Source organism: Atta cephalotes (genome assembly GCF_000143395.1).
Source record: "Atta cephalotes unplaced genomic scaffold scaffold00026, whole genome shotgun sequence".
In the NCBI taxonomy this organism is placed as follows: domain Eukaryota; kingdom Metazoa; phylum Arthropoda; class Insecta; order Hymenoptera; family Formicidae; genus Atta; species Atta cephalotes.
The window spans coordinates 164,688-175,688 of record NW_012130090.1 but is presented as its reverse complement, the minus strand read 5'-3'; the positions used below and the strand labels follow the sequence as shown (position 1 = coordinate 175,688).

Here is an 11,001-nt window from a genome sequence, read left to right as displayed (position 1 = left end):
ATATATATATATATATATATAATATATATGCACATCGTATATTTTTGATAAAAAAAAATTAAGATTAAAATCTTTAACAAAAATTACTTATAAAATTAATTATTGCAATACTTTAATATTCTATGTGGAATTTATCTTTGAGACAAGTCAATCAAGAATTTATACATAAAATAATAATTATACGTGCCGATGTTTCGTTCAACTTATTCCTATGTTTTTCTAACTAATGATGCTTTGGAAAATAATCTTTCCACTGGAACAGAAGTAGCGTTAATACTAAAAATATCCTTAACCACTTTTAATAAGGTAGAATAGGTTGTTTCATTTTGTTTCCACCAGTTTAGTACTAAACATTCCTTCGACGCTCTTGGCGTATTTGTGTTTCAAATTCTTCAATTGGCGTATTCATTATTTGTTTCGTGTACAAAGAGTACATCATCGTCTGTTTCAATCATTTCCGTACAATCATTGCTATCATTTTGTTTTTCATTATAATAACTTTTGTAGTATTCGAAAAATTGTTCTATAGACTTTGCTTTCATTTCTTTGCTCTATAAAGTTAAATCAAAAGATTGGCAAATTAAAAATTTTGCGTATATACAATTAAATTTTATATTGATTATTTAATGATAAATGGTCTCAAACTTTTCTCTAATAATAACATAATCACAAGATGCTTTAAATAAAATCATTAAAAAAATATTCTTTAAACCAGATATATTCATTTATTTTTCAAAAAATTTAAATTACAACTATTATTAATACACAAATCAATAAAAAAGTTTAAAAATTTAATTAATTCATAAAATAGTAAATAATAATGAAGTTTAATCGCATAAATCATAGAAGAAATTGAAAAAACACTTCTTATGATTATCGAGACCGAGAACCGAGACTCGAGACCGAGATTGAGACGAGATTATCATTGTCGAGATCAGGCCGATACCAAGACGAGATGAAAATTTCGAGACCAAATCGAGATCGAGATGAGATTTGAGTCTCGCCTCGTCTTGGCGAAACATTAATACCGAGTTCATTTTGGATAAATGCCAGAAGTCTATGGGAAATAAAAAATAATTTTTAAAAAATAATAGGTCATTTTGAAGGGAATTAATAAGATAACATTATATAAAATTTAATTCAAATTCCAGTTTTTTTGAAAATTGAAGAAATATAAAAAGTGAGCAAATCGCAAAGTCAAAATATTGTGCTTTTAATGTGAGATGTCCCGAGAAATCGAAAGTAAAATGCAAAATATATCAGTATTGCAATTTAAAAACTTTATTTCATGTTTCTAAAATGCAAACAAACACATAGCTAGCGTGAAAAATGAGCATGCGATAAATTATACCCAAAACTCGTCTTCAAGTAGTTGGAATCAAGCATTCGACGTTCATTCCGATTGTCCTTTATTGTACAATAACAATTACTCTTTAGCAACGATTTTTATAACATAGAATGGGTTATTTCATATTAGAAATACCCTGGATATCTCATATTACGATTTCCATGCCTTATGATTTTACGATCATCAAATCTAATTTTTGTAATTAAACAATTCAACATATCTCGTATTTTTCTATTAATGTGACCTTACTCTATCACTACATGAAGAATTTATTGTCAAATATTTATTTATTAAATAATAAACAAGATTTAAAGGCTCATTTCAATGAAACTTAAAGATACTCAAATTCTAAAATCTTTTTTTACAATGACTACAGGTATGATCTAATAATAAATTTTCTACTAAATAGTTTTCAATTCAAGAGAGATAAATTCATGGTGGAACCAGGAACTATGGTGAAACCATGATGGAATACATAGCATTATTAGTTTAGCAGAAGCGCCGCTATCTCATATTAGGCACTTATAACAGGGGACTTTTCTCTTCTTGTTCTTCATAAACATCATAATTTAATTATTAAAATGATAATTACACATATTAAAATTAATATTTATGAAGAAGAACTATATGGTTTCAATTATTCAATGGAAACTAACGCGTAATGAATATTCGTTTACAGTTTCTGTAAAAGTTTCGGTCGGACTTTAGTAATAATTACGAAAAAAAAATTACACGGAAACAGTTGATAAATAGAAACTAATTGTAAGCTGATAGCAAAATTTGAAGTTATTTTTTATTAGTTTAAATAATCAAATATTTGAATTATTGATAAAAAAATATATTACTTGTCATTTTGCAAATTTGTTAATAAATTTAAAGTAGAAGAATATTTAGTGTTATTATCTGCTTTGAAACTTTAATATTGACAATGTTAATATCAATTTGGTCACATTTGCGAACAGATTTCTTCTCAAAAAATCGATTAATGATTGACTTGTTATGATCTGTATATATTAATAAATAGAAATTTTCATTAAGTAACGAGTCACTATAAGAACTGGTTCATATCAAACGAAATACATCGTTTTAATGTCAGTCTCATGTCATGACTCACATATTAAAAATCAACGCGATATGTTTATTAGGTCACGCATCACATTTTGAGATTACGAAAAGAAAGTAAGTGAAAAATTCAGGATAAAACAGGTCGACGATCAATCGTATTACAACGTACTATCATTGTCAATTTGAATTTGTCATTTGTAGCAGCTTAATCTTGAAAAGGCAATACATTCGAGAAACTAATAATATCATATCACATCATATGCAATATTGAAATTATAATTGAGCTTAGACGTGATATACATAATTATAGAATTTCTCTATGTTAAAGAAATTTAATTTACATTTGTAATTTCAGGATTTTCCACGAATCAGAAAACGTGGCTGCCGGTGAACAAAAATTATGTGACACTTAATTTAGCTGCGCAAAAAGAACAAAACAACTCTTACAATGCTTTGTATAAAACAGTTTCTGCTCTGCGAAAATTACCTGTGATTAAATATGGAACCTTAATCACAATGTTATTGAATAATGATGTTTTCGCTTTTATTAGGTACAATAAATATATAATCGTACAATACAATAAAAAAACATGCAGCATTATCTTCTAATGATATTGTTTAAGCACATTTTAGAAATTTAAAAATATATTTCATCTTTTTACATGCTAGCATAATATACATGTACTTATATATTTTTTAATATTTAATTTTTTTAACGAGATAATGCGTTTAAAGTTAAATGTAAAAACATAATGTACTTCTTATAGGAAAATTAATGGAGAGGTAGTTTATATAGTGGCAAACTTTGCAAATGAAGAAGAAACCGTTAATTTATCAACGCTTGTTTATGCATCAAGTCAATTAAGCGTTTATTATGCCACTACTAATGCCCATCATCTTATTGGGTAAGTACTTTTTTTCCATACATAGTATATCAATTACACAATTGTTATAAAATTACAATTGTTATAAAATGAAATATTGTTATACAATATAGCATTAAAACGTAAGAGAATAGGCATTATATTATCTCTTTATCTCAAATGTGTACTTATGTTTTTATTTTTTTCAAATATAGAAACATTATCAAAGATGTTCATGCCGTAAAAATTCCTGCATCAGGAGCTGTGATATATACTACCACCATATAAAGCTAGATAAAAAGCCACGAAAATGGATATTCAATCGAGGCATCATATTTTTTCAACGTAATTATATCTATATTGTTTTAAATGAACAAAAAACAGAATTACTTGTTAAAATAATTCTACTTCTAATCTCTTATTTTGCTATTTTTATTTTGCTATATCCGTTTTAATTATCGATTTTCTGTATTTATCGTATTAATCGGATTCGCTTGCGAAAAATAATACTATAGATAATAACATATAAATAACATGATATAACAATGAAATATCAAAGGAAATTATGATATAAATTAAACATACTAACGTTAAATGTTTCAAGTAATATAAATTTTAGTTATCATATATTTTTACATATATACATACTTATACTAATTCTATAGTATATATTTTTACATACGTACATATGTACATACTTATATAATACTACATTTCTATAGTATAACACAACAAATTTTTGATTAAGATATATGATGTGCATAATAAAATCTTTAAATAATACAAAATTAAAAGTTTTAAAAAATTATATATAGTTACTATATCTTCTAAGTATACTTCTCAATACTTATGTAACGTATACGAACTATGTTTATTTTTATATGTTTTTATACTTTATACCTTTCTTATATAATAAGCCATTATCTAAATTCAAAGCCGTAAGAAATTGACCAATCACAGTCGAATACAAGAAGAATAAGCTGTTATGATTGGTCAATTTTGACTTAAAGCTTAGATATTGGCTTGTTACAAGTCCATCACAAAAAAGGAGAAAATGGTATTATGATCATTATATATCGTAACCCGGATTTTCTTAATATCTCCTTTTAGTGACAAATTCCAGTAATTACTTATGAAATTATTTATTCAGCTCGCCGTTACACCGTGACGCTAATATGTCAATACACAATAGTCAGCACTTATTATAATGCATTTTAAGATTTTCGAAATGTTTTTAAGGGAGTTTCCTACATTAGAGAGTCAAAAAAAAGTTGATTTTCTTAATAAATCGATAATACTCTTCGAGAATATGTCCCTAAAATTTTAAAACAAAATTCGAAGTCTTTCGATATAAATTCAGCGCTTGTATAGCATATAGGGTGCATATGCACAGGTATAAATTTAAAAAAAATTTTTTATTATAGTTCTAAATTACTCTTAAAGCGTTCAATTTTCATTCTGGAAATTTCAATTTTCATTTTTTCTATCTGTTATACTTTATAGTTTCGATGATATATTCGCTTCAAAAGAAAAAAAACGATTTTTTTCGAGGGGGTGTTTCATTCCTTAAATCTCGAGATAAGCATAAACAAAAAAATATGAAACTAATACTTTCTTCATGCTCTACAACATATCCAAAGCTCATTAAAATCGGTGGGGTCAGTTCCCTTGTTAGTAGCACAAGAGAGATCTGAATAGCTCATAGAATGGTTCAAATTGCTCAAAATGAAAGCTTATTATAATCTCCAAAAGAAAGATTATTGTATGTCACTGAAATAATAGATTAGACTCTTCGCACTATAAATAATCAAGAATTAAATCGAAAAATCTTAAACGCATTTTTCTCGGAATCTGTTTTTCTTTTTGTGTTTTCTTCAATTTTGTGTACACAATTGGAAAAAAAAGTATTTGACTTTTTATAGGATTTGTTAGTTAATTAATAGTTAACTGTCCTCGATGAATCTAAAAAATTAAATAAAAACACAAACCATTTTTTTTGCACAAAAAAAATGGCTGTTACTTAGTACAAATCGTAACTGTTTTTTAAAAGTCGAACAAAATTTTAATTTATTATATATTTGTTTAAATTTTTTAAATTCATTTAAGATGAAAAACTATAACAATTAAAAATATTTCTTAATTTTTTGATTCCAGCAAAAAATTACCGCCGCTGAAATGTACACAAAATCATAACGTCGTGGCGAGACGCCAAACTGAATGTTTATATTTTTATTATTTATAATACTTTTTTTTCATAAAAAATACGTGCTCTACAATTATATTAAAACGTGCAAAAAGTTTTAAAACGATAAATATTAATCTTCTTTAAAAAAAAATCACCATTTTTTTTGTCTCCTATAATGTAGATCTCCTTAAAATATATTTTAACTTTTAATTACACATATTTCCTCATTCTTATTAAACTTAAGCATATTATCACACGATTACATTTTAATGTGTTGTTATTTAAAATTTTATTTGGTGTTTTTATTATTTAAAATTTTATTTGGCTGTATACATTTCGAATTATGTAAAGTTAAATAATGCGTCATAGCGTCTAATATGACTTCCTAAGCATGTTGATTGCTGAAGACCTCTTTTTTCGAAATTTTCCTAACAAATATTTATTCCTTGAACTGATTAGCTCTAGTTTTATTAATCTATAATTATTAATCTATTAATCTATAATTTACACATACTGTGGATTTATTTTACTGAACTGTCTATATAAGCCAAAAGTTGTATGTATACACATGTGTATATACAATATTTATATATATATATATATATATATATATATATTTGCATATGTATATACATTTTTATTAATAGTGTCGTAAGCAATAAATATTTCATAACTTTGAGTCCAAAATCGATTCAAAAATATTTTGACGAATATAATTGTTAAGTTTTAAACCTAAATCATTTCCAACTAATATGAATCTTTAGGGATTAATTCTATCTGCATTAGTAATTATATCTTAAAAGATATAAATTGATAATTTAATCTCCTTTCTGCTTTCCGCAACATTTGTGTCGATAACTCAGCTGAATTATTATCAATATATCAGTCGTATTAGAATTCTTAGGATACGCAACGTATTCCAAATCGATCATTATTTCTCGAAAAAAAACTCCATTTCCGCAAAAGACCTGTCATATTAATTTTAAATTAAAAATGACAATCAATTGCATAAAAATATATAAATATTATATAATCATTATTCAAATCGCAATATTAACATAAAACTTGTTTCATTAAATGTCTACTTGATATATATTACGTAATATCAAATTTAATCAATAAACGTGAAACATATATGCGCTCCTATAAGATGATAATTATCATTCAGTTGCGTTCGAGAAATCAGCTATCAATCTTATTATATCATTCTATCCTTGTTTTTCAACAAACGACAAAGATAGAATGACACAATAGACTGATAGCATGCTCCTCCGAACGCAGCAATCGAGAGTAATTAAATTATAGTTAAATTATTTTAAATATAATTATTAATAAATATAGATATATGTATTCAATTAACAAAAAAATAGTATATTAAAAAATGTTTTTATGAAATGTGAATTTTGAAAAATGATGAATTAGGATTTAATTATGTTTAAATAGATATCATCTATAATTATCTATATATTACTGATAATTTTGTAAATAAAAAGTAAATACGCAATATATCATGAGCAAGAGATTACTATGAGATACGGAATTTTCAAAACTTCGTCATACAATATTTGTGTATACAATATTTATTAATTACATTTTGTTAAATATAATTAACAGATATTTTTTTCTCTTCTTTCTAATATAATTAAACTTTAATATTATACAATAATTAATAAACTTTAAGATTTTCTGAAGGAAAAACTGCTCACGATTTAATTAAAGATCTTTCCATTTCCAATAAACGGACCGACAATTCAAACTATAATTAATTTTCTTATAGAAGAAATATAATAAAAAAATACTCAATAACTAAATAAAATTAAAAATATTCATACTGAATAAGAGAATAGATAAATATGATAAACAATGAAATTACTGCTGTTATTATGTGCAAAATTTTACATCGCTAGAAGTTCAAAGTGCTTAAATTCTTTTTCTTTTTTACTTGTCTACGATTTTTTCTTTTTTTTCTTTTTTCTGAATTTATAGGATTGTTACATCGAATAACAATCCAGACTTAAATGATTATATCTTCTTTCAATCTGTGCATTTCGCTGTCAATTTTCAAAAGACTCTTTACGCAATTTTATTCGCGCGAAATGGCAGATTGTTATCCACGATTAATATCACCAGTATATTCCAGATAATGCTACTTCTCGAATAATCTGACAATTATCACAAGCTTGCGAGATTTTTCCAGTTCGTTTGATAAGGCTCTTTTTTCCAATGTCATCCGCTTCACATATAAATTACGAGGTCGGAAAACATGCTACGTATAATTGTAAAGTACGTATAATTGTTCGCACCGCAATCTCGCATCCTCCTCCTAGATCTGCTATTGACGATTGTTCCGATCTCGGGAAAAATCACGAATCAAGAATCGAAACACACGGTTTTTTATCAAATTTACCTCGCAGTTTTATGGATTCCGACAATGACGGCATAGATGATCTCCAAGGTAAAATAAAACGGAAAAAAATAAAAAATGTAAGCATTAAAAACGCATTGTTATATATATTTTTATATATACATTCGTGCTTTTCGTCTACATAATGATTTACATGATATCAATAAAAATAACGTTGTCACATTTATCTAACGTAATTTGTTCGAAAATAGTTTTGTAACGAGAAGAAATTTGAATAATTAATGCTTTCAGATTTTGCTGTCTTAAGTCATAGGATATATTTCCAACATATAGTGAGCGTAAAAAATATTCGTACAGAGAAAATATTTTTTTAAGAAAATTTATTTTTAAAAAATAAACATTATTCCCTTCCCCCCTCCCCAGCAAGAAATGACTCATCGAATTGATATCGAATCGATATGGATCTGACGATTTCAACACCAATTCGATGTCAATTCAATGTCTAATTAACAGTCATTGCTGGGTAATTTAATAATTTATTGACAAAAAATAAAATAGATTGTATGTTTCTCAAAATATACCAAACAGATATGTATAATTATAGAAAATGTCATCTTAACAATAAATAAGCGAAAACTAATTTGCACTCAATATAATTAATATAATATAATATGCACTGTAATTAGAGAAAATAAAAAAAATTAAAAAATATTAAACTAATTACTATGTATATAAATAATAAAATTACTATATATTAAAAGATTTTAATTAATTTTTCAATTATATTTCTTGCATTAATAATATTTATAACAGAAAGCAATTAAATATACACAAGAAATAGTGCTGAGTATAATAGCATGATAAATAAGTATTATTACAATGCTTAAAGCTAAAAAAAAACGTGATATCACGATAATAGAGGATTGTCATCTATTATCTTTCATAATATCTTTCATAATACGCTAGAAATTTCTGTTTGTTTCAAACTAAGAATTGTATCTCAAGTTGCATCAAAGTGCGTTAATTCATTCGTTAATCATAATGTATTCCATAAAAAATTTCATAAAGATTTCTTTAAAAAGACTTTTAAAAAGACCACAATTAATATTTTTTTTCTTTTCATTCTAATTATATGTATATAAAAACATATAAAGATTAACATTTTCATATACATGTATTTAAAAAATACATGTATATGAAACTTATACCTTGCATTATTAATATAACTAGATAAAGCCTATACAATGTCAAAAAGTATATTAAAAGTATATTAAAAGAAATGTTTGTTATAAATTATTATTAATTAATGTGTTTATTATTAATTAATTAACCTTCATTTATAACAAGTACAACAAGCAAACTTGATTATTTGAAGGAATCTGGAACAATATAGCTATCACCCATTAATCGAAGCCCTATGGTAGATTTTGGATATGATATTTCAGATTTTAAAGACATTGACAATAGTACATTAGTGGATTTCGAAAATCTTATAAAACAGACTAAAAAAGTTGAATTAAAGATAATAAAAGATAAAACTAATTTATATTGTATAAAAAATATTTATTTATATTATATTTATTTTAAAACATTTCAACTAAGTATTAATTTCGTTAAATTTTAATATTTCATAATATTTAATTTCGTCACAATGCTAATATTGAATTAATTCAATTCTTCTAAGGCATTCTCAATCTCGTACCTAATCATACTTCAGATGAACATTATTGGTTCCAAGTGAGTTTAAATCATACTGAAAAATATGAACATTATTATACATATAGGCAAAGAATAATAACAGTTAGCCATCAAATAATTGGCTAAGTATATTTGATGATGTATTCGGCTTGGACATTCAAAACAAAACGCGTAAACAATGGTATTTCCATTTCATTATTCCAATTTCATTAGAAGCAACCGGATTGAATTACTCTAATCCTCATGAACAGAAGGAAATAAAGATAAAATATATTTTGTGAAACATTATATTTGTTGATAGAATGAAATACAAAAGTCTGTGCAACGATTGTATCTCTAACGGGTTAATTAATTATAGACAAGATGCAAAATATATGATGCATATAATATAGTACAGTGCTGACATTTAGTTGCATATTTCGGCCGATTTTCAGATTGGTTCCTGCCAATCGGCATTTAGGTTGCGCATGAGTTGATAAAATAAAGAGCAAGAATCAAGTGGAAAATCGCATATAATCAGCACCGATATAGTATGTAATTGTTGAATTTAAGCATATATTCGTATTTTTAACATAGGAAACTATTATATACTGATTAAAAAAAGACATGGACGAATTTCGCATAGACGCAGTACCGCATCTTCTCGAAACAAATTATACTTCGGAACCTAAAAGTAATATAAAGAGGGTATCAAAAGATGATATAATTATTTGATTCATACGTTGATGAAAGATGAATGAAAGATCAGCCACAAACATATGATCTAGTACAAAACTGGAAGAAGATTTTGGATGACTATGCTCTTAATAATAACATAGATGAAAAGATGCATTTGCTTTTAATATCATATATATTAATGTAATATCTTTAAATTTAATCAGTAATTATATCATTTTCAGAAAATTAGAATTAATTTACTTTTATATTATATTGCTTTAGTATATATTTGAATTATACAGACATTTTTCTTTCTATTTTCTTGCATATGTCAGGTGATGACTGAAGCATACACTTCATTAGAAAATACAATCAAATATTACAACTATAGTTCTCACATTCCTTTCAATTTTAATTTCATCATAAATGTGATTGTGCTACCTCAAATGTTACTATGTTTAAAAAGATAATAAAAGAATGGATAAAGACGATGCTCAAAGATAATATCGCTAACTGGTTGGTAAGAAAATGTTTTCTCATATTCTCACATACTTCCATTATTTATATTATATAGCAAAACAATAATACAAAAATATATTTAATTTTCAAATTTTTCAATTTTTCCATTGCATTGATTACATTATTATTAAAAATATTTTCATTAAATCACTTTTTAAAAAAGAAAAAAGAACAATTGCTATGATAATATAATATGATATCAAATACATACGCGCATGCATGTACGTGTGTGTGTGTGTGTGTGTGTGTGTGTGTGTGTGTGTGTGCGTGCGTGCGTGCGTGCGTGCGTGCGTGCGTGCGT

At 25.6% G+C, this 11,001-nt stretch overlaps 1 protein-coding gene and 1 pseudogene across 1 annotated transcript in view; both read left to right on the top strand.

Moving 5' to 3' along the window:
- Positions 1-3,564, top strand: part of LOC105620429 (alpha-glucosidase-like) — a 36,744-nt gene extending 33,180 nt beyond the window's left edge. Inside the window, exons 6-8 of the mRNA XM_012201923.1 lie at positions 2,769-2,983; positions 3,197-3,318; positions 3,492-3,564. Of these exons, the coding sequence (XP_012057313.1) occupies positions 2,769-2,983; positions 3,197-3,318; positions 3,492-3,564 (410 nt within the window). The remainder of the gene's footprint in view (positions 1-2,768; positions 2,984-3,196; positions 3,319-3,491) is intronic.
- A 4,193-nt stretch (positions 3,565-7,757) lies between these two features.
- LOC105620428 overlaps positions 7,758-11,001 on the top strand; it is a 17,439-nt pseudogene continuing 14,195 nt past the window's right edge.